Genomic DNA, 25,253 nt, shown 5'->3' with positions numbered 1-25,253 from the left:
AAGCATCATATAAAATATAGTTAATATATATCAATTACAAATTTCCTTTATTTTTTAAAATATTTAATGATTTGGTGGGGTCACATTAATTGTCCGGGGCACATACAGACTGTGGTTTGGAGATACCAGCTTTAGCCCTATAACCCCCGAACCTATCTTTTCTGTGCTAAAACAAATTAAGTTAGAAATTATAATCCCCAATATAAAATAATGATGGGCTTGAATTTACAAGATCTGTTTTTTTAACTGTGTGAAGTGCACCAGCTAGAGTCAAATATAAATTAATAGTTCAGGAATTGGGATATGGAAGCATCGTCAGGCTACAAATTTGTTTTTAATATTAGAGACTTACAAACGAATATAGTCATATTTCTCTTCCTACCCTAAGCATTCTTACTAAGCATAGAAGAAGAAAAGGCTAGTTTTCAACCACTGAAAACGAGGGGAAAAAAGATTTACAGAAAACACAATTTTCCAGCATATTTAATCAAGCTCTACTGTATCAAATGATATTTTTAGTTCCATGGTAAGATCTGTTAAGAAAGTTACATTTCTGGCCTTACATACAGAGAAAATGCATGGGGAAAAAAACATTCACAAGAATGAGATGAAAGGAAAACAAGTTATCGCGTTGTAAGAGTTCAATACCCGTTAATGCCTAGTTTTTTAAATACAGTAAACTATTTGCTTTACAAAGGAATTATAGCTCAAAGGAAGGCACCAAGAGGCTTAACAATTGTATTAGAGTCACAACTGAACAATAGGCATGTCCCATCAGCCCAAATATTATAGGACCAATACTTTGACCATAAATTGATTGGGATGCTTTGAACTATAACTTAAATTAGGGTTATAAACGAAATAATCTGGACCAGAATTCAAAGATGACATAAATGATTATTATAGGATAGCTGAGGATTCGATACACTGCTTTCCTCTAATCTTACATCTCTAGATGTGTTAGCATGATTATTTATTTATTAAAATTATATCCTGCCCACCTGACTCTCAAGTAATTTTGGGGCAGCTTACAGTATCATAATAGCAATATAAAACAATTAGGTCAAAAGCTTAAAACTTTGAGCATTAAATGTTTAAAAATTTAATTAATTCAATCAATTAAGAACAAACTGGATAAAAAGGACTGATGTGTTAAATAGGATGGAGGTAGGATCTTCTCCTAATCTATCAGGCCCTTCCAGAACGCAATGGCCACATTGGAGTCTCCAGCAAATTGACAGAGCCTGGTTCTTCGAATTTCTGAGATGAATTCTGGGATTTGTAGTTTTATTTTATTTATTTTATTCATTCGATTTTTATGCCGCCCTTCTCCTTAGACTCAGGGCGGCTTACAACATGTTAGCAAGAGCACTTTTGAACAGAGCCAGCATATTGCTCCCACAATCCGGGTCCTCATTTTACCCACCTCGGAAGGAGGGAAGGCTGAGTCAACCTTGAGCCAGTGATGAGATTTGAACCGCTGCCCTACAGTTCAACAGTCAGCTTCAGTGGCCTGCAGTGCAACACTCTACCTGCTGCGCCACCCTGGCTCTCAATACAACACATCTGGATACTGCTTATTTAAAAAAGACTCGATATATAATTAGCCACTGCAGATATATTTTACAAAAGCAGTAACAATGCAATCAATTTTAACATTTATTGTATGCAAATTCTTATTTTCCATGATCTACTGTGCTAATACACTTGTTTATATTATTCCAATGATTTCAAAATAGTCCTTGTATCCCTGAACAGGAGTTGTAGCTCTAAACAAAGTGGCATTGGAACAAATTTTGTGAAGATGTAAGAAGCAGAAGACAAAGAAATGAAAAAGACAGCATGACACTAGGATCAGGCGAAGCGTGGGCAATTGTCCCTACCCTCTAGGTACTGAATTTTGATTCCCATCAACCTTAGAAACCAAGAAGCTGCTGAGACAAATAAAAGATGACAAATTGCCATCTTCTGAATTCCTCTAGGTCAGAATGTAAGACTAGGACTACTTTCATTTCAAATCCTAAATTAATTTTGAAGCATACTAGAGGGTTATAATATGGTGTACATAATACTGGATTCTGAAGAAGATGATTATGGTTTGCTTAATTATGGCACTTCCTCACTGCCATGGTATGGTTTAAAACTATGGTAGAAGCCATGGTATGGTTTAAAACTATGTTTCGCTAAACATCTATAGTGACATGGTGCACATATAATACTAAAACAAAAGCAATGATGTATAAAACTCAATGTTTAAACCACAATGCAGGCTCTGATTGTTTTATGAATTTTTTAATTTAAAATTGTAATTAGATTGGTGGGAATTGGATTTGTTACTATGTACTGTTTTTATTATTGTTGTGAGCCGCCCCGAGTTTGCGGAGAGGGGCGGCATATAAATCCAATAAATCTAATCTAATCTAATCTTTGTTTCTATGAATTCAAATATTGGCTAAAGCTATTCCTGACCAGCCTAATTTATCTCAAGGGTTCTACCATTGAGTTAAGAGAAAATAATTTAGAGGTCTTTGATTCTTCGAATGTTATGATTTTTATGACTGAATCATAAAAAGGAGATGGTAACAATTATGCATGTTAAAAGATGAGCTTAAGGCACTACAACCCTGCTTGAAAAAAAAAACAAAAAGAGAAGAGCTAACAAACTGCGCCATTAAAATGTAATAATTGTTATAATAGCTCCACAGAGCTTACTGATCATTGTGCAGTTGTGTTTAACACACATTTTTAAAGGCACTTGCTACACAGGGTAAGGAAACTTGATGGTTAAAAACAATGGAAGTTTAACTCCAACAAATCTGGCATAATGAGGTTGGGTAAAGCTGGGTGCAAAAAATTAAAAATCAAGTTTCCTTTTCACCTCTAATTTCTATTCTTTTGGATGCAGAATATTGTATGATGTCTGCCTTTGACTCATCCTGGTTACCCTAGGAAGTCTGAAGGAAATAAAGGAGTTCAACTGTGTCAAAGTCCAAGGTGGTCATTCCTGGGGATGCTGTTGTCATATATAGTCCAGTCTGAATGAGATGAGTTGGTCTGTTCTTATGGAGAGGATCAGGAGGACTACCAATGTTCCAGACAAAGACGATTAGTTATTCTTCAGATTCTGTATTTTGCTTTGCCTTGGTTATTGATAACACATAAGTGCTGAAACAATAGAAGTTTTAACATCATCATTCACTGAAGGCAAATGCTACTTATACAATAAACTCTGCACTACATTCCTTATAAAATGCAAAGTATAGGAAGTTAAATTTATTTTATTATTTTATTTATTTATTGGATTTGTATGCCGCCCCTCTCCTTAGATTCGGGGCAGCTAACAACAGTAACAAAAACAGCATGTAAATCCAATACTAAAACAACTAAAAAACCCTTATTGTAAAACCAAACATCCATACATACAAACATACCATACATGAATTGTAAAGGCCTAGGGGGAAAGAATATCTCAGTTCCCCCATGCCTGACGGCAGAGGTGGGTTTTAAGGAGCTTACAAAAGGCAAGGAGGGTGGGGGCAATTCTAATCTCCGGGGGGAGTTGGTTTCAGAGGGCCGGGGCCGCCACAGAGAAGGCTTTTCCTCTGGGCCCCGCCAAGTGACATTGTTTTGTTGACGGGACCCGGAGGAGGCCCACTCTGTGGGACCTAACCGGTCGCTGGGATTCGTGCGGCAGAAGACGGTCTCGTAGATACCCTGGTCCTGTGCCATGAAGAGCTTTATAGGTGATGACCATCACTTTGAATTGTGACCGGAAACTGATCGGCAACCAATGCAGACTGCGGAGTGTTGGCATTACATGGGCATTTTTGGGAAAGCCCATGATTACTCTCGCAGCTGCATTCTGCACGATCTGAAGTTTCCGAACACTTTTCAAAGGTAGCCCCATGTAAATGCAATTGGGTCACTGGCTTGCTTAGTGTATTATTGTTTACATTGGTGTGCATAGCTACTTTTTGCTTTTGAGTAGCATGCCTCAGACCCTTCTCTGATACCAAAAATTAGGTAAACCACTTATATATAGCTAAATAGAATAGAATAGAATAGAATAGAATTTTATTGGCCAAGTGTGATTGGACACACAAGGAATTTGTCTTGGTGCATATACTCTCAGCGTACATAAAAGAAAAAGATACATTTGTCAAGAATCATGTGGTGCAACACTTAATGATTGTCATAGGGGTCAACTAAGCAATGAAGAAACAATCAATATTAATACAAATCTTAGGATACAAGCAACAAGTTACAGTCATACAGCCCTAAGTGGGAAGAAAAGGATCATAGGAATGATGAGAAAAACTAGTAGAATAGAAGTGCAGATTTAGTAAAAAGTCTGACAGTGTTGAGAGAATTATTTGTTTAGTAGAGTGATGGCTTTTGGGAAAAAACTGTTCTTGTGTCTAGTTGCCTTGGTGTGCAGTGCTCTGTAGGGACATTTTGAGGGCAGGAGTTGAAACAGCTTATGTCCAGGATGTGAGGGGTCAGTAAATATTTCCCCCGCCCTCTTTTTGACTCGTGCAGTATACAGGTCCTCAATGGGAGGCAGGTTGGCAGCAACTGTTTTTTCTGCAGTTCTATAAATATGTTTACTCTTCAAGAATGTAATAATTTATTGTACTGCCACATTAAAAATTTACGGAGTTAAGAGTTTCTAGTGGCTATATTCAATTCTATATCCTCCAACTTATGACTGTATCACTGTAATGTGTTGCTTGTATCCTTAAGCTTTTCATTAATATTGTTTCCTCATTGCTTGTTTGATCCCTATGACAATCATTAAATGTTGCACCTCATGATTCTAGACAGATGTATCTTTTTCTTTTATGTACACTGAGAGCATATGCACCAAAGACAAATTCCTTGTGTGTGCAATCACACATGGGCAATAAAGAATTTTGTTCTGTTCTATTCTATTTAAGGCTTTGATAGGCCTCAATGAGTCCTGAATCTCATATTTGCATTGACTAGTACAAATTCTCTAGGATTTCAGATAGCAAATTTTGTCAATCTACTTGAAGATGTCAAAAACTGAATATTTGCAGTCAGACTATACATTCCACCAATACTAATTTGTCCCCTGCTCTTCTTACATCCCGTCAAAGAAGCACTTCGCAAATTACTATGCTTTTTAAAATAACTTATTTCAGGAATTTGAGAATGTTGAAACTTACATTCAAGTCTCTGAAGTACTCGTTGTAGTCTAAGGCATAACCCACCACAAATAAATCTGGAATTTCAAATCCATAATCTAACAGGAGGAAGAAAAAGAAAAAAGGATATATTGTTAAAATGATAAACTGAGGTTATTTTTCTTTCTTTCTTTAAATCATAGTCCAGTAACCTGAAAAACATCGTTATTAGTCAAATTCCAGCTATGTCTGGTGTAAGAAGGGTTGCAGGAGAATGCTTTACAGTGGATCCCTTAAAATGACAGTTGACTAGAAGTGTCCAATTAGATCACATAAGCTGTCCAAAAGTGATCCTTTTTTATTTTGACTTGGAAAAGGAAAGAAAATCTGAAATATTTTAAACTTTATGTTATCCAATCAGATTTCTTATTTTATACTTTTCTATTATCTTTTGGAAAACAGCAGCTAAAGCTTATGGGTATCCATTCTTAAGCATTTGTGAAATTGCCTGCTATGACATTGTAACATGAACTCAACCATTTCATACTTGCATCATGATATAGTTTGCATTACAAGTAGAGTTTTGCCACTTGTTAGAGAAATCAAATTCTATTACATTGTCCAGTTGGTTGTTTCTTAAGAGGCCTCCCGATTATGGTAATGTTTGACACCTCAAATCTGTTTCATGTACCTTGCCAAACCATTTTGTGATCTTGGTTTCTGATTTAGAGAACAAACTGTGCATTACTGTATTGCCAGCTAATTGCAATTTAACGAACTAGGGCTAAACAAACTATGGCTTTACGAGTATGTGATATGATTAATACACTGATGAACTATGAAGGTTAATGATGACAATTTTTTAATGCCTTATATAATATATGTCTAGAAAGTGGTAATGAACATGAATGAACATTTAATGGTCTTGGAAATGACAGACTGTGATGCTACTCTGTTTTCCCGAAAATAAGACGTACCCCGAAAGGCATGTCAGAGGTTTTGCAGAATTTGCTAATATAAGGCACCCCCCCGAAAATAAGGCGTAGTCAAGTTTACATATGGTACGGTGGAAAAACATACGGTACCATTCAAAGCTGTTCATAGCGGTACCGTAATAATGTGGCGTCCCCTGCTGGCCCCTTCCTTCGCTTTGTACCGTCCAGTACAGCAGACACAGTCTGCTGCTGTCTCACCGCCATTACAGTCTCCACTACAGTGCGTAGACTGTAGTTCCTCTGGTGGCTGGAAGTTGCAATAGCGGGAGTATACTGTTGTACCATATAAGTGCCGTCGTTTGTATGTGTGGGTGCCATACTGACAGGTACCGTACCATAATCAGTGTACCGTACGGTACACTTTCTTTGTGGGTGTCAGCTTTTCTGCCTGTGAATTTGTCTTATTTGAGAAATATAAGGCACCCCCCCGAAAATAAGATGTAGCACAACTTTTGGAGCAAAAATTAATATAAGACAGTGTCTTATTTTCGGGGAAACATGGTAGGCAATTCGAGACAAACAGGAACTATAGTTCACACATGCAGCTAAAGACAAAGCAGAAAGTTTTGATGGCTAAATCAAGAACAAGCAAGTACGCTTCCTCTTTCATAACTCTTGCTTTTTAGTTTCTGTCAACAGGTGCAGTTAAACTGACCAGGAAATTATTTCATATACATTAAAAAAAAATCTAATTAATTAGAGATGAACAAGTCAAGGATCGTAATACATGCAGAAAAAGGGGAAGAAACTATTTAAACTGAGTATAGGGCACTTAATGACATTTAGGAAGTGCATCCTAAAGTCTAGGTATCTTGTTTAGTTTGAGAACGGAAGTTTTCTTGAATATCCTTGAATATGAAGTAACTCATAGAAGGGGACTTACAGTCAGGCCTGAATCCATCTGGTAGAGCTGTTCTTTTCACCAACAAGCTGCAATTAAACGAAGAACAAAACGTTTCCATGATTTAAAAAAGTTTCAAATAATTTGCTCTATACAAGTAAAGATTCACTAAAGTGAACCATGGCACATATTATGAATGGCCACCCTGCCTTATTTCAAACTGAAGTATGGACATAATAATGTCTCTTTGAATGAGCAGTGACCCTCTTCAAATGCTAATTACCTCTTTGCACAGTTGGAACTTTGATCTTGTTTTCCCTTCCAGCTGAAGTTAGAATCACAGAAACAGAATAGGATAGGATACAATAGAATTCTTTATTGGCCAAGTGTGATTGGACATACAAGAAATGTGTTTGGTGCATATGCTCTCAGTGTACGTAAAAGGAAATATAAATTTGTCAAGAATCATGAGGTACAACACTTAATGATTATCATAGGGTTCAAATAAACAACGAAGAAACAATCAATATTAATAAAAATCTTAGGATACAAGCAACAAATTACAATTATACAGTCCTGAGTGGGAGGAAAAGGATGATAGGAATGATGAGAAAAAACTAGTAGAAATAGAAGTGCAGACTTAGTAAAAAGTTTGACAGTGTTGAGGGAATTATTTGTTTAGTAGAGTGATGGCGTTCGGGAAAAAACTGTTCTTGTGTCTAGTTGTCTTGGTGTGCAGTGCTCTGTAGCGACGTGTTGAGGGAAGGAGTTGAAACAGTTTGTGTCCAGGATGTGAGGGGTCAGTAAATATAAATACGAAGCTCTCTGTTCAGTGCAAAGATCCAAATTAAAATATCCCAAATAAATGTGTATTCAGCTTCTACATGAAGATAACCGCCAAAGAAAACGCACCATTTTCTGAATAATCTGCTTTGTCATGAAACTATTGTTAACATTGAAAAGTTTCCTCTAATGGTTGACTGGAATTTGCCTTCTTGTTACTAAAGGCTATTATTTTAGGCCCTGCATTCTGGGGTAAAAATGGCTTACTCTGTGTGATACCTTTTCAAGCAAGTGAAGAATATTATCATGTTTTCCCTTCTCCTACTTCCCTTGGTGTCTTCTTGAGAAATCTAGTTTCCAGCCCACTAATAGTTCTCCCAGCCTTACTCTGTTTTCATTCTACTGGACATTCTATATCTTGATATTTGAGATGCTGAAAAATTTAATCAAGACGAAATCTCAATCAATATTTTCTTTGTTTTACAAAGCATCAGAGACCATCATAGATATCTCATATTAAAAGTTGTTGGTGTTACACTTGTTCAAACCTGCTTCCAAAACTCCTTTAAAAATTGTGTAATGGAAAACAATAACCACCTGAAATTTAATCATGCAAGCTGCACCAACTTTATTTAATTTTAATTATATTCAAATGTAAAATTAAATCAAACTTAATCCAAGCCATAACAGTTTATTGCCTTGATTTCCATTTCTGGTTCTTAAAGTACACCACTGAGATGCCAAATATTCTTAAGATTCTTGTCCGGAAAAAAAATCTGCTTTACACGGAAATGCAGACATAGAAATTAATTATTTAACACTTACTTAGAATTGAGACTGATTAAAAATAATTTCACTTAGTTCTAAATAGACAAAAATATTGTATCCTTTCTCTTCACCTTCTAAATATAATCAATTTGATATTTTGTTTTCTTTCTAGTTTTGATTATATAAAATGACCCAAGTGTTGGTCTTTCAGTGCTAATAAAGAGCTTTAACTCACACACCATAATATTTTAATACAAGAGCGAAGAGAGAGACAAGCTATGCCTGCTTCCTTCTCCTAAACTCTAATATGGTTGTTCAACTTTTGGATTAGCACTAAAAGCTAAACAAATTTGTAGGGTTTCCTGCCTAAGCAAGGGGTTGGACTAGAAGACATCCAAGGTCCCTTCCAACTCTGTTATACTATTCTAATTAATGAACCAAAATTAATGGTGGCAAAATGGTTAATAAATTTATTTATTTATTTATTTATTTATTATTTAGATTTGTATACCGCCCCTCTCCGCGAACTCGGGGCGGCTCACAACAAAAAATATAAACAATCGTACAAATCCAAATAAATTCAATAAATTTAAGTATTTAAAATAGTTTTAAAAAGAACCCCACTATATTAACAAGCACACACACAAACATACCATACATAAATTGTACGTGGCCGGGGGAGGTGTTTCAGTTCCCCCATGCCTGACGACAAAGGTGGGTTTTAAGAGCTTTACGGAAGGCAGGGAGAGTAGGGGCAGTTCTAATCTCCGGGGGGCGTTGGTTCCAGAGGGCTGGGGCCGCCACAGAGAAGGTTCTTCCCCTGGGGCCCGCCAACCGACATTGTTTAGTTGACGGGACCCGGAGAAGGCCCACTCTGTGAGACCTAATCGGTCGCTGGGATTCGTGCGGCAGAAGGCGGTCTCGGAGATATTCTGGTCCGATGCCATGAAGGGCTTTAAAGGTCATAACCAACACTTTGAATTGTGACCGGAAATTGATCGGCAGCCAATGCAGACTGCGGAGTGATGGTGAAACATGGGCATACCTAGGTAAGCCCATGACTGCTCTCGCAGCTGCATTCTGCACGATCTGAAGTTTCCGAACACTTTTCAAATGAGATTGAATTTAGCAAAAAATTCGAAATTAAGGAAATTTTAACTTGGCACCAGATTGAATTATACGTGAACACATTCTTTCACAAATGGGCACTTACCTTGCTACCTTAACCATGCTGGGTTTGTATTTTTTAATACTGTCAAGGAGTGCTTTCATAGTCCTTCCAGTTCCAATGATATCCTTTGTAAAATGTACAAGGCATGTTAGCAAAACAGTATAAAACGCTGTATATTAATATTCTAAAAGTTAAATTACGTTAACATATTGTTAATTTAAAAAAAAATAATTCAGTGATATTTTGTTTATTATAAAAACAAAGACCCACTCTTCCAATACCTTTTTACATTCAGAATTTTAAATAGATTGACAAATATTCTACATGTACTTTGCTAAATCATCATTTTTGTTATTGTTTGGCATTTAGCCAGCCATTCAAAAATTACTGGTATTTCTCTAATTAAAATATAATAAGAAATCCATGCAAACTGTTCTTTGACATAGGCAAATATATGAACTTACTTCCACAATAAGCACATTCTGCAAAATAAGGGAAAAGAAACATTTAGTTAAAGTAATTGAGATTACAATTCATTTGTTTAGCATTTCAACCACATACCGTATTTTTCGCTCTATAAGACGCACCTGCTGATAAGACGCACCTAGATTTTAGAGGAGGAAAATAGAACAAAAATATTTTGAGCCAAAAAGTAGCTATCACACATGAGCAAGTTCTTGCATCCATAATTCTATCCTTGCTCATGTGTGATAGTTACTTTTTGGCTCAAAATATTTTTGTTCTATTTTCCTCCCTCCCACTTTCCTTTCTATCTCTCCCTCCCTCTTTTCTTTCTATCTTTCCCTCCCTCTTTCCTCCCTCCCTTTTTCCTTTCTATCTCTCCCTCCCTCTTTCCTTTCTATCTTTCTTTCCCCCTGCCTTTCTCCAAGCCCTTCCTTTTCCCTCTCCCTAACTACCCCCTTCTCCCTCCTTTCTATCTCTCCCTCCCCCTTTCTCTCTCCCTTCCTTCATCTTTCATTCCCCCTCTCTCCATCCCTCTTCCTTTCTCTCTTCCTTCCTCCCTCTTTTTTGTTCTTTCTCTCTCCCTCCTTCCCTCCCTCTATGTCTTTCCCTCCTCCTTCTTCCCCCCTCTCTTTCTCTTGCTTTCTTTCCCTGTCTTTCTCTCTTGCTTACTTTCTCGCTTTCTTTCTCATTCTTTCTCCCCTCCTTTCTCTCTCTCTCTCTTTCTCTCTCGTTCACCACGCCGGCAACAGAGAGAAAAAGAGAGAGAGAGAGAGGGAGAGAGAGTGGAGGGCGCCGTTGTCTTCGCCTCTTCCCGACAGCTCTGCAGCGAAGAGGAAACAGTCGCGCACCGCCCCCCGGGAGCCCAGCCGATTTTTGGAGCCTTTTTGTTTTCAGCTGGGCTCCCAGGAGGCAGAGCGTGGCCGGGTACCGTGTCTTCGCCTCCGCGCGCTGCATCCGCCCGGCCGAGAACAAAACGGCTCCAAAAGTCGGCCGGGCTCCCGGGAGGTGGTGCGCGACTGTTTCCTCTTCGCTGCAGAGCCACACGGAGGCGAAGACACGGTGCCCGGCCACGCTCCGCCTCCTGGGAGCCCAGCTGAAAAAAAATCGGCTCCAAAAATCGGCTGGGCTCCCGGGAGGCGGAGCGTGGCCGGGCACCGTGTCTTCGCCTCCGTGTGGCTCTGCAGCGAAGAGGAAACAGTCGCGCACCACCTCCCGGGAGCCCGGCCGACTTTTGGAGCCGTTTTGTTCTCGGCCGGGCGGAGGCAGCGCGCGGAGGCGAAGACACGGTACCCGGCCACGCTCTGCCTCCTGGGAGCCCAGCTGAAAACAAAACGGCTCCAAAAGTCGGCTGGGCTCCCGGGAGGGGGTGCGCGACTCTTCAGGGTTGGGAAGAGGAGAGGCGGCGACAGAGGCGGGACACTTTTGGTGAGTATATCGCCGCCCCCCCTCTGCTCCAGCGCCTCCCCCCCCCCTCCCTGCCTGCAGCTTCGCTCCATAAGACGCCGCTGATTTTTCATCCTACTTTGGGAGGAAAAAAACTGCGTCTTATGGAGCGAAAAATACGGTAATTGCTTTCTGGTTTTCTACCCTTTCATCATGGCTAGCCCTCTGTTTACAGCAATGCCTATTCTACTTCTAGCCCACTTTCTTTGCATACGAGTTATAAAACTCTGTAGAAACCTAAGATTGTGCAAAATATTAAAATGTTAACTAGATGATTATTTTACAGGTGGACAACAATGAAGATCAAATCAGCTAAACTCAATAGCAATTAATAAATAAGTTACTACATCACAGGATGCAAATGAAACTGTCATTGAGTTATTTTCTTAATAACGCTTTGTTATCATAAACTAATCTCCTAAAAATTGATAAAATTTTAATCAAAGCAGCTGAGGAAGACATTTACTTCTAATTTGATATGTGAATCAGGTATTTGAGAAGCTGAAGCTGATGAGCCTTTCTCCATTGTTAAACTGAAATGTTCTCTCCCTATCCTTGAATATAGAATATAGAAGTATTTACTGTCTTCTTAGCTTTTGATCCTTATCCTGATTCTTTTGCCTGTTTCAAGTTATTGTAACTGCTTGACTTCTATCCAAAGCCTAACAGGTTGCTTATATCTTGTCTGTCCCGACTGCACTGGAATAAGAGGGATAAGACTACTTCAATACCGCTATAGCTAAAGATAACTTAAGCCTCTCTTGTTGATAGTCTAGAGATGAGATAAAGAAGCATGGTTAAAAAAAGAAAGAATATTTTGCCATTGGATTTTTGTGCATTGATTAGGCACATAAGAGGAAAAAATGTCTGAAGATTTTATTAAAACAATTCAATCTGTTTTACATCCCATGTAAGCTTTCCCCACCCCCCAAACCAAAGGAGAAGAATTATTAATGGAAAAAAATGCTTGCTCCCTAGCCTCAAGAAAATAATTGAATAATACCATTCAGTAAACCAGCTCCAGAGTAACTTGTAGTTTACAGATTTCAAATCTATAACCTCTTGCAATGTAATGGCATCATTTCCACTAGCTAAGCTATCAGCCTACCTACAATTGTTTGTGCCCCTCGTTTTTGGAAGGAAAGGTCCAGGGGTGGGCTACAAGCCAGAACGCTAAATTGTACTCGCTGCCGTGACTCGTAAGTTCTTGCGGGACCACCGCAATTTTGCTGCTGCACCTGTGGAGGAAGCAAAATCGCGGACGGAACCGCAGGTGCGCCTGTTTTGGTGAGGTTTTTTGCTTCCGCGCATGCTGAAACACATGCGCACCTGCGGCTCCGTGCACGATTTTGCTTTCTCCACAGGTGCAGCAGCAAAATAGCGCTGGCCCCGCAAGATGTTACAAGCCGCGGCGGTGAGCGCAATTTAGCATTCTGGCTCATAGCCCACCGCTGGAAAGGTCCGAATACTAACCTATATCATTAGCAGAAATATCTCCATATCTCATTGTTATAGACATTCTGGAAATTAATCTCAAATTAATTTGGGATTGTCTGAAAAATACAGTGTACAAAATACAGCACAAATACATTTCATTGTTTAAAAAGAAGCTAATACAGTGACTAGAAAAAACTCCTTCCGTATCAGACAGCAAATTACCAAGAAGTTAAATATCTGTGGAGATTCTCGGTTATCCAGTTCATAGTTATCCCAAAGGTGCTTTTAAAAAAAGAATTTCTGGTTTTTCTTTAAAGATGTTTTGCTTCTTATCCAAGAAGTTTCTTCAGCTCTCAGTTCTGAAGAAGCTTCTTGGATAAGAAGCAAAATGTCTTCAAAACCAGAAAGTGTAGTTGCCTCTTGAAAAAACATCTTAAGAGGTTAAAGAGGTTAAATCAGCAGCATAATAAATACAGCAAGTAAGTAAGTAAGTAAGTAAGTAGGTAGGTAGGTAGGTAGGCAGGCAGGCAGGCAGGCAGGCAGGCAGGCAGGCAGGCAGGCAGGCAGGCAGGCAGGCAAGCAAGCAAGCAAGCAAGCAAGCAAGCAAGCAAGCAAGCAAGCAAGCAAGCAAGCAAGCAAGCAAGTAAATAATCCATTTTGAAAATCAATTTGCAGATCATATGCTGGCCATTTCTTTGAAGTAACTATGAGACATCACATTGTTGTTAAATCCTAACCCATGGCCAATGGCAGAGTTTTGTTTTTAAATAGGCCACTAGCAGCAAAATTCTATACCCTTTTTGCCAAGAAGAGCTCCAAATTTCAAACATTCTTACGGAGGTAAAAATCAATTTATTTATTTATTTGTCTGTTTATTGCCGTAATTGGATTTGTATGCCAACCCTCTCCGTGGACTCGGGGCGGCTCACAACAAACATAGAATACATAGTAAAACAATTTGATCCAATTAATTACGATTAAAAAGACTTAAAAAGATCCCAAAAAACTTAAAAGACATTCATTACAAAGAAAAAGAAAACTACAGTCAGTTTTCTCCTAGTTCAAAGCCACTTGTAAGGTCAGTATTTGTAAAGCTCTAGCAACAAAATCTCTGAAACTGGAACAGCCAGTCCAATTGTGACAGCACAATAGAACTTAGCAATTTACATGTTGCTAACAATGAGCAGAAAGTAGACCTTCCATTCTGAAGGTTGAGATGTGGATTCGGTTATGCACAAACCTATTTTTCCTTTTTCTAAAAGCCCCCACTTTTATTCTGCTTCAAAAATAAACTCAATCATCTTCTTTTCTAAACCAAAACGTGCAACTATGGGAATGGTATTGGCAAGCAAAGTAGCTGCTTGCTGAACATGGAACTGGGAATTTCAATACCAGCAGCGAATCATAGTTGCCAGCCTCTTTGTCTTGGAGAACTGTAAAGAAGCAGAAAAATTTGGGTTTTCTAACAAGTGTGTAAGTTGGCAGCTTTTCCGGGGTTTTTTTTGTTGAGGTTTAGATTGGAAGCTTCCCTTGCAAAGGGAAAGGACGTTTTGGCCAAGAAGTGATTTTTATCACTTGATCATTCATGTGTCCTTACTGCAATTATTCAGAAAAGCAGACTTTGTCCCTACTTTCCTGATTTCTTTGCAAAGAAAGTCAACAACTACACTTCAGGTAAGAAAACAGACTGAAGTTGGTGTTTACAATTCAGCAGAACTTGGATCTTCTTTGAAGAATCATTTCATGTCATTGTTGGACAAAGTGCCTAAATTAGTAGACCAGCCAAATGCTGTAGACATAGTGTATATTTAGATTTAAATAAAGCATTTTACAAAGTAGACCACAATCTATTTCTTGGTAAGTAGGAGTAGCTAGTACCTCCAGAATATAGGCTCAAGATCCAAGACCTAGAATTCTATTTAACAAAATGAAATTTAATATTGAGAAAAACAAGGTGACTCTAAAGTGTGCAATAGGGTTGATATTCCTGGAGGCGTCTGTAATATGGTAAATGATTTAGCTTTACTAGATAAATGGTCAAAGCAATGGAAACTGCAGTTTAATGTTTCCAAATGTAAAATAATGCACTTGGGGAAAAGGAATCCTCAATCTGAGTATTGTATTGGCAGTTCTGTGTTAGCAAATACTTCAGAAGAAAAGGATTTAGGGGTAGTGATTTCTGACAGTCTCAAAATGGGTGAACAGTGCAGTCAGGCGGTAGGGAAAGCAAGTAGGATGCTTGGCTGCATAGCTAGAGGTATAACAAGCAGGAAGAGGGAGATTGTGATCCCGCTATATAGAATGCTGGTGAGACCACATTTGGAATACTGTGTTCAGTTCTGGAGACCTCACCTACAAAAAAGATATTGACAAAATTGAACGGGTCCAAAGACGGGCTACAAGAATGGTGGAAGGTCTTAAGCATAAAACGTATCAGGAAAGACTTAATGAACTCAATCTGTATAGTCTGGAGGACAGAAGGAAAAGGGGGGACATGATCGAAACATTTAAATATATTAAAGGGTTAAATAAGGTCCAGGAGGGAAGTGTTTTTAATAGGAAAGTGAACACAAGAACAAGGGGACACAATCTGAAGTTAGTTGGGGGAAAGATCAAAAGCAACATGAGAAAATATTATTTTACTGAAAGAGTAGTAGATCCTTGGAACAAACTTCCAGCAGACGTGGTAGATAAATCCACAGTAACTGAATTTAAACATGCCTGGGATAAACATATATCCATCCTAAGATAAAATACAGAAAATAGTATAAGGGCAGACTAGATGGACCAAGAGGTCTTTTTCTGCCGTCAGACTTCTATGTTTCTATGTTTCTAAGGTTTTACACTTAGGGAAAACCAAAGGTACAAATACAGATTAGATAAAACATGGCTCAGAAACAGTAACTCTGAAAGTGACCTTGGAATCCTAGTGGACCACATTACATCAATACTCTGTGAGCTGCATTGGCTCCCAGTCAGTCAGTGTTGGTTATCACCTATAAAGCCTTACATGGCTTAGGTCCAGATTGTCTTTGGGACCGCCTCCTGCCACACAACTCCCAGAGACCAATAAGGACCCACAGGGTTGGCCTTCTCCCGTTGGCCAGATAGTGTCAGCTGGCAGGGCCACGGAGAAGAGCCTTCTCTGTGGCAGCTCCGGGTCTCTGTAATCAACAACCCCTGGAGATCCACCTTACTGGCCTTCCAGAAGTCCTTGAAGACCTGGCTTGGTCGGCAGGCCTGGGATGGCTGTTGTTAAACTTGATACCATCTTGATCCAGTCATTAAGGATTTAGATTATTTTATTCTGTTTTTATATCTTGTACGACACTCAGAATCTAGGAGGACTCGAGCAGCCTAGAAGTACAAACAAATAAACAAAATAATAACAACGACAACAACTTAAACATGAGCCAGCAACGTGTGGCAGCAGCCAATAAAGCTAATACAATCCTTGGTTGTATAAACAAAGGCATAGAATCAAAATCCCATGAAGTATTAATACCACTTTAATAAAGCCTTAGTAAGACAACACCTGGAATACTATATCCAGTTTTGGTCACCACATTACAAAAAAAATATTGAGACTTTGGAAAAAATGTTGCGAAGAGCAACTAGGATTAAAGGCCTTGAAACTAGTACATATTAAGAACGGTTTCAGGAAATGGTTATGGCCAATAGAGAAAAGAAGGACTAGGCCTTTTATTTTATGTATCCCTTCCCCTATTTATCTTCAATAAAGATTTTAAAAAGGAAGGAAAGAAAGGACTAGGAGTGACATGACAGCAGTATTCAAGTATTTTAGGGGCTGTCACAAAGAAGAGAGGGTCAACTTATTTTCCAAAGCACAAGAAGGCAAGACAAGAAACAATGGATGGAAACTAATCAAGTAGAGAAGCAATCTGGAATTAAGGAGAAACTTCCTACTGGTGAGAACAATTAACCAGTGGAACAGCTTTCCTTCAGAAGTTATAGTTGCTTTATCACTGGAGATTTTAAGAAGAGTCTGGGCAGTTACCTATCTGAAATAGGATATCCTGTTTGAGCAGGGGGTTGGACTAGAAGACCTCTAAGGTCCCTGCCAGTTCTATTCTGATTGAAACATCATATGTAAATATAAGGAGAGTTATGACCAATGGGACATGGCATATTGTTAGTATATATCACACAATGGCCAAGTAGATATATCTAGAAATCTCAGAAGTTAAAAGCAGCAGCCTGATTTTCCATGAACTGATAGACAATCTCTGGATATGTCTTGTCTCCCTTTAAATCCATTCATGTCTGATGGTAAAACAGCCCATAAGTGAGTCTAGTCTTGTGTAAAATACAATTTTGAGTAAAGTGTGTAAAGGAGACCCAAGTAAAAGCATTGCAAACAATAGGTCCAAAACCGAGACCATAAAATCTTTTTTCTGTGATGAACCATTGAATTTATTTTTATTTCTGTGTGAATTTAAGAGGACACTAATTTATAGTAAACTAGAAAACAATTTTAAAAATGTCCAGCAGCCAGACAAACACACATCACCTACAACAGAAAACAAAACTAATTGAGTATCTATGGAAATTTTCAATCATCCAGGTCATGGTTGTCCCAATGGTGCTTTTTTTCAAAAAGCAACTGGATTTTCTTGGGTTTTTTTCTTTGAAAATATTTTGCTTCTCCTCCAAGAAGATGTTTCTTCTGAACTAACTAACTGTGGTTCCACATTCTGCAATGGACCATGACCATGATCTCAAAGGACAAGAAGAAGAGCCATAGTCCAGGCAAACACCATGAAAAATGTATTTCACCTACAGAAGGTCAGAAACATTACAGAAAGGGTGTGCATACACACATACACACACACGGGCGCTCACCCATCCATACACAACAGTTTTCTGCAAAGTAAAAAGAAGGTAGAAACTCTTTCAGACTCCCAAGTTTTTGTTGCAATGAAGCTAATATAGGTCTGACATACTCTATACAAGGCCTGGAGAAAAGCCAATTTCCTAAAGATTTCTAGGACTTGGGTGGATGGGAGTTAGATAGATGGCAATACTTCCTGCAAAAGTCAACCATGGATAGAGGTAAAGGCAGGCGGAACTGAAGTCTAACCAGGATAGAGTTTGTCTCACTACCAGGTCTTTTAGCACCTTATGCTATTCTAGTTTCTCTCTGCTTTGTATTTATGTTTAGGCTACCCCATTGCTGTGAATGTAATGAAATCACAGCCATATACAACAAGACCAATGTCCCCACGCGGACTCCAAGATGCAGAATTTCCATTGTAATTTAAAGCTGTCACTAAATCCCAATTATTTTTGCTTTTATGAGGCAAACTTAACAGAAGGTTCCCACAGAGTTGGCCTTCTCAGGGTCCCGTCGACTAAACAATGTCATCTGGCGGGTCCCAGGGGAAGAGCCTTCTCTGTTGCGGCCCCGACTCTTTGGAACCAGTTCCCCCCTGAGATTAGAACTGCCCCACCCTTCTTGCCTTCCGTAAACTCCTTAAAAGTCATCTCTGCCGTCAGGCATGGGAGAATTGAGGAATTCCCTCCCCTTCCCCTCCGGGCCTATACAATTTATGTATGGTATGTCTGGTTTAATAATGGGATTTTTAAATGTTTTTTAAATCTATTAGATATATTCATGAATTGTTTTATTGTATGCTGTGAGCCGCCCAGAGTCTACGGAGAGGGGCGGCATACAAATCTAATAATTTTATTTATTTATTTATTTATTTATTTATTCATTCATTCATTCATTTGTCCAATACACAAATACATAGGAAGAAAAATAGACATGTAGTAATATATATAAGGGTAAAGTGAACTTAGAGGAGAGGATATATGAAACAAAGAAAATATATATGATAAGTGAGAGAAAGGAAAGACAATTGGACAGGGGACGAAAGGCACACCAGTGCACTTATGTACGCCCCTTACTGGCCTCTTAGGAACCTGGAGTGGTCAATCGTGGAGAATCTAAGGGAGAAATGTTGAGGGTTAGGGGTTGACACAATTGAGTCCGGCAATGAGTTCCACGCTTCAATAACTTGATTGTTGAAATCATATTTTTTACAGTCAAGTTTGGAGCGGTTCGTATTAAGTTTGAATCTGTTGCGTGCTCTTGTGCTGTTGCGGTTGAAGCTGAAGTAGTTATTGACCGGTAGGACGTTGCAGCATATGATCTTGTGGGAAATACTCAAATCGTGTTTTAGGCGCTGTAGTTCTAGGCTTTCTAGGACCAGGATTGTTAGTCTATTTTCGTAGGATATTCTGTTTCGAGTGGAGGAGTGAAGGGCTCTTCTGGTGAAATATCTTTGGACATTTTCAAGGGTGTTGATGTCTGAGATGTGGTATGGGTTCCAGACAGATGAGCAGTAGTCTAGGATGGGTCTGGCAAAAGTTTTGTAGGCTCTTGTGAGTAGTGTGAGATTGCCTGAGCAGAAGCTGCGTAGGATCAGGTTAACAACTCTAGAAGCGTTTTTGGCGATATTGTTGCAGTGGGCTTTAGCACTTAGGTCAATCTCTCTTGCGTGTGCATTCCGTTGCGAGATTTTGCTTTCTGTGCAGGCACAGAAAAATGTAAAGTTTGAAGTATTTTAGCAGTAATGCTTCAATTACTGTGCTTGATACAGAACATTTTTTCTACACACACACACACACACACACAGAATCAACTGTGGGGCTTGAGCCAATGCATGTCTTCAGGAGAATTTCTGAATGAAAACAGCACAGAAGAAAGGGCTTACCGTACATTCTTTTCCATTCCCATTTTCAAAGGCAAATTTGCACTTTGCTTCAGGTAAAGAAAAGAGACCTGTGCTGACCAGAGTGGATCAGAGATAAATGACTTTAATTGGTCTCCTAGGTTTTGGACAATAATGACAACCACACTGGGAGGGAAAATGATCCGAGATGGTTCAGATTGTGCCACATATAATGGCAGGGTCAGGATCTTCTGTTTTTAAAGAGGGAATTTCTAAAAAAACCAATTTTAGGCCCATTCAGGAATTTGTTTCTGAATTTCCTACCTAAAATGGCAGGAAGCTGCACTGCCTATTGTTTTGGGATTTGTTGGAGGGGCCTCCAGGGGCTGTAAAAGAAGAACTCAAGGGCCAAATACCTCAGGTTATACTTCTCTGAAGGTAGATAAAACTCATCAATAACATAACAATTTAAACATAACAACATAATGGAAGCTCATCTGTTTGGAACCCATATCGCATCTCAGACATTAACACCCTTGAAAATGTCCAAAGATACTTCACCAGAAGAGCCCTTCACTCCTCCACTCGAAATAGAATACCCTACGAGACTAGACTTTCAATCCTGGGCCTAGAAAGCTTAGAACTAAGACGCCTTAAACAAGATCTAAGTATTGCCCACAAGATCATATGCTGCAACGTCCTGCCTGTCGGTGACTACTTCAGCTTCAACCACAACAACACAAGAGCACACAACAGATTTAAACTTAATATTAACCGCTCCAAACTTGACTGTAAAAAATATGACTTCAGTAACCGAGTTGTCGAAGCGTGGAACTCATTACCGGACTCCATAGTGTCATCCCCAAACCCCCAACACTTTACCCTTGGATTATCTACGGATGACCTATCCAGATTCCTAAGAGGTCAGTAAGGGGCGAGTACAAGTGCACTAGAGTGCCTTCCATCCCCTGTCCTATTGCTCTCCTATATCTCCTATACCTTTCTTCTATTCCTGTATCTCTTCTTCTATTCTTTCATTGATATGTTCTATTACTATATCTTCTTTTCTATTCTTTCTTAGATATATTTTACTATGAGTATCTCCTCTATAACCTTCATCATGTATGTTACTATGTATATATAGATATATTCACACTAAAACCCTCATTGTGTACTGGACAAAATAAATAAATAAAAAATAAATAAATAGTGATAGGCCAAGATCCATTCCTGACCCACTTCTTCCACTATTTAATATCCTGCTATTTCATGAAAGCGATTTGCAAACTCAGGGGAAACAACGAAGAGTTTTCTTTCAGCACAATCTAAAAATGATATGTTTTTATTTATTTATTATTTAGATTTGTATGCCGTCCCTCTCCGCAGACTCGGCAGACTTTTACTTCCCTGTTCCCCCAAAAGTGGCTGTTGTAGTAAATAGCTCTGGAAAGTACTCAGAAGAGGAACATGGGGTTTGGTTTCCAAACCTGGTCTGCTTTGGATCTGAACCCTAACCACCAATTTGCAAAAAAAATGGTCTTGATTACCTTTGAAGGCTGAAGGATTGAAGGATAGCTTTTTTTTTTCTCCCATAAAATCAACCATTCAAGCATAAGGAGAGTTAATATTTAGTTTCTCTGTTTAATGCCTCTCAAAAAGTGGCACGCAAGCCTACTTCTGCAAAATAAAAATTTAAAAATGTACCCTGAAAAATGTGTACACATCTTCTAATCTTAAATAGCTTGATATGGACCATCTGCAAGAAGCCACAAAAGTAAAATATGTAGTGTTTATGGACCATTTTGTTTTTGACAGATAAGGCTGCTGTAGGCTTAACTGAAAATATTTATTGATTCACTTCTGTAATCTTCGTGAGGAATGCATAATATTATTAGAAGGGAAAGCAGAAGCCATAACATATTAGTGATAAAGGACAAATCCATCCCTGACCAATGAAAACACCTGGGTGTCTGGATGGTAAAATATTTACTGCTTTCCTATTTTTGTGCTGTTCGGTGGAATCTTATTTTGTGGTTTTGCACAAAAATGTACATGGATGCGCATCCTACAAAGTTACAGGATGAACCAAGGATGGTTTTCAAACTTTTATACAGCATATTTTTCCATTAAAATGTATTTTATAGCTTTGAGTTAATGTGCAGTTCCCCAGTCTATTTCAACAGGGCAGAGTGATTCAATTTTGTATGCCAACTTACAGGGGCCAATTCCTTATCCCAGTGAACACATTACAGAATTTTACTTTTTTGTTTTGCAAGATTTTCTCCCTTCAATTATCTGGTAAAAATTAGGCAGATAGGTGAAGAACAGTTGAGATATATATTTCTTAATTAGACTATGGAAAAGGCCTCAGATTTATGACCATGTTCATCACTCTTGACAATGAAACTCTGACCAGTCATTGACTTCAGATGAAAGAAAAATCAATTATTATTATTATTATTATTATTATTATTATTATTATTATTATTATTAATTAGATTTGTATGCCGCCCCTCTCCGTAGACTCGGGGCGGCTCACAACAGTGATAAAGAACAATATGTATTGAAAAATCTAATAATTTTAAATCTAAAATAGCAATTGTACATTTAAAAAATCTAAAAACAAGGAACCCCCAATATAAAAAAACATACATACAGTCATATCATGCACTAACACTACATAGGCAGGGGGAGATGTCTCAGTTCCCCCACGCTTGACGACAGAGGTGGTTTTTTTTCAATTAAACATGGAAATCTTGATTCTAGAATTAAATAAACAGATGCACAAATTCTTTCCCGTGATCAATTCTGAATTTAACCAATCAATATTTTTGATGAGAAAATTAATGACTTACACAGGATTATAGGTTTAAGGTGTGATTTTTACTTGGCAATAAGCACTATTAACTGCAAATGGAAGAAAAATGTTTAGGCTCGCTCTGTAAATCAGTTAAACTAATAAAAGATAGCAATCTTATATATTTATCAGTAGCCAACCTTCTGAACAAAATGTAATAGGTTGACACTCAAATAATGCACTTGTAAGACTGCAATTCTTTAAACACTTGTCTGAAAATAATAATAAAGCCAATTCTAAATGTAGAGGATCATGTAGTAATCAATGGTAAATGTATATCTGTTTTTAAAAGTCAGAAAAGAACATTTCAATCTCAATTTGCTTCTTGAATAGTCAATTAAGCTACTTAAAAATTGTTTTGGATATGTTAACAGAACAGAAAATATAAAAAAATTATATATAGACTTTTCTCTTATAGATAATTTTTAGTGGCAATTTCGGTGTACAAGATGCAACGGAGTATAAGACACACCTTAGTTTTGGGGGAGGAAAACAAGGAAAAATCTGCCTCTTCCTTCCAGTAATTTGCCAAACAGCAAACAGCACAGATGATATACACTGTTCGCTGTGTATTTCTATGCATATTTGCCTGACCCATAGAAATAACAAAGAATTGGAGAAATGTACATTATCTCGGTATATTAATCCCAGAAAGTTTTCTTAAATGTAATCACACTAACTCCTCCCAATTATTTAAAAAGACCTACCCCAAACATGGCTAAGTGAGGGTTTAACTCAGTGCCTTATCTTAATACACTGCTACATTTCAGATTATACAGTGGTACCTCTACTTAAGAACTAATTCGTTCCCCGAGCAGGTTATTAAGTAGAAAAGTTTGTAAGTAGAAGTAATTTTTCCCATAGGAATCAATGTAAAAGCAAATAATGCGTGCAAACCCATTAGGAAAGAAATAAAAGCTTGGAATTTGGGTGGGAGGAGGAGGAGGAAAATAGGAGGAGGACAGTCGCTGTCGAAGGAAGAAGGTGAGGTGAGTGGAATCAAAAAAATCCTAAGGCTTAAAAAAAAAAGAGACTCTGAGACGGCGAGAAGCACGTGCCTCCCATATACCCGGCGCGAGGCTGCCTCCCATACACTGCGCCAGAGTGAGAAACCCAGGGGGAATGGCAGGAAACTGGCCGGGCCTTCATGCCGCTCTCAAATTTCCTGGGAAATTTTTCCAGGCTCAGGTTCTTAAGAAGAAAATGGTTCTTAAGAAGAGGCAAAAAAATCTTTTACACCCGGTTCTTATCTAGAAAACTTCTTAAGTAGAGGTGTTCTTAAGTAGAGGTACCACTGTACTTTTATAGATTTTTAAAATTGATGTGACTTTCTGGAAGTATTCTCTGCTATTTAAAAGAAGATACAATAGCACTGGGCCTTTTCAGATCAAGCTTTTATTTTAAAAATCTTCTTAGAAACATAGAAACATAGAAGACTGATGGCAGAAAAAGACTTCATGATCCATCTAGTCTGCCCTTATACTATTTTTTGTATTTTATCTTAGGATGGATATATGTTTATCCCAGGCATGTTTAAATTCAGTTAGTGTGGATTTACCAACCATGTCTGCTGGAAGTTTGTTCCAAGGATCTACTACTCTTTCATTAAAATAATATTTTCTCATGTTGCTTTTCATCTTTCCCCCAACTAACTTCAGATTGTGTCCCCTTGTCCTTGTGTTCACTTTCCTATTAAAAACACTTCCCTCCCTTCTTCATTTTGTTAAGTTATTAATAACGTTTCAGTACAGTCTGATTCCTCCAGCAATTTGCCTCCATGCAGCTTTAGTTTCACTTTCATTTTAGCACTTATTGGCAACTTCAGACAATTAGCTGAGTGTGAGAGGCAGATAATAAGCTTGTGCTAAGCTGCTATTTGATGCAAGGGTGGAAGGCAGAGTGGGGGTGGTTGGATGGGGCTACCCAAGTTTTGGTGTATAAGACCACCCACGTTTTCACCCTCTTTTGGGGTGGTGGTGTAAAAGGGTGCATCTTATACTCCAAAAATACGGTAAATTATAAATTGGTCTCATATTTTCTTCAGTAATTAAACGTCTGAGTGATATTTTGGTGAAGGAAAATGAACTATAATGCAATCAATTATCTCATTAAAAGAAATTAAAATGAAATTAATTATTTAACCAGTTAAAAATCTTATCACAGAATAATTGTATTTTTGGGACAAATTATTTTTGCTATTACCTTTCTTAAATTTACTCTGAGGTTTGATGTGATCTGCCTTTATTATTTTTACTTTAACTTTAAGTGCAATTTATTTCCAGGCAACAAATGTACACAATAGTCTTTCCTTCTATTTTTGCCGTAACTACTACTCTGTGAGGTGGGTGTCCTGAGAGATAGCTTCTGGCCCAAAATCTTTCAGTCAGATTTCATGCTTCTGAAAGAATTTGAATTCATGGTCTCTTGGTAATTAGGCCAAAGTCACATATCCTAAGGGGAGGAGGACCCTAGAACTCACAGTCTCCTAGTTTCTAGCCTGATCTTTTAACCACTAGACCAAATTTGGTTATGATCCCAATATTCTGAGGCCTGGAATAAATCTTTCATTTTCTGAATGGTTTAGCACCGGAGCACATCTATAACAGAACATAAGGGTACACAAAATAACATGGTATATGATGGAATAG

At 38.3% G+C, this 25,253-nt stretch overlaps 1 protein-coding gene across 2 annotated transcripts in view; it reads right to left on the bottom strand.

The window, feature by feature from the left end:
• Positions 1-465: 465 nt before the first annotated feature.
• PRTFDC1 (phosphoribosyl transferase domain containing 1) overlaps positions 466-25,253 on the bottom strand; it is a 73,062-nt gene continuing 48,274 nt past the window's right edge. The window contains exons 1-6 of one of the 2 annotated variants that reach the window (XM_070728236.1): positions 10,840-11,174; positions 10,170-10,187; positions 9,748-9,830; positions 7,026-7,072; positions 5,190-5,266; positions 466-3,165 (exon numbers count right to left, since the gene is read on the bottom strand). In XM_070728236.1, coding sequence (XP_070584337.1) covers positions 3,118-3,165; positions 5,190-5,266; positions 7,026-7,072; positions 9,748-9,830; positions 10,170-10,187; positions 10,840-11,124 — 558 coding nt within the window. In that variant the 5' untranslated portion in view covers positions 11,125-11,174 and the 3' untranslated portion in view covers positions 466-3,117. Of the gene's footprint in view, positions 3,166-5,189; positions 5,267-7,025; positions 7,073-9,747; positions 9,831-10,169; positions 10,188-10,839; positions 11,175-25,253 lie in introns of those variants that run through there. The other variant, XM_070728235.1, reaches the window with a different exon arrangement.

This window comes from Erythrolamprus reginae, chromosome Z, assembly GCF_031021105.1.
Source record: "Erythrolamprus reginae isolate rEryReg1 chromosome Z, rEryReg1.hap1, whole genome shotgun sequence".
Classification (NCBI taxonomy): domain Eukaryota; kingdom Metazoa; phylum Chordata; class Lepidosauria; order Squamata; family Dipsadidae; genus Erythrolamprus; species Erythrolamprus reginae.
This window is presented reverse-complemented; position numbering and strand designations above follow the sequence as displayed.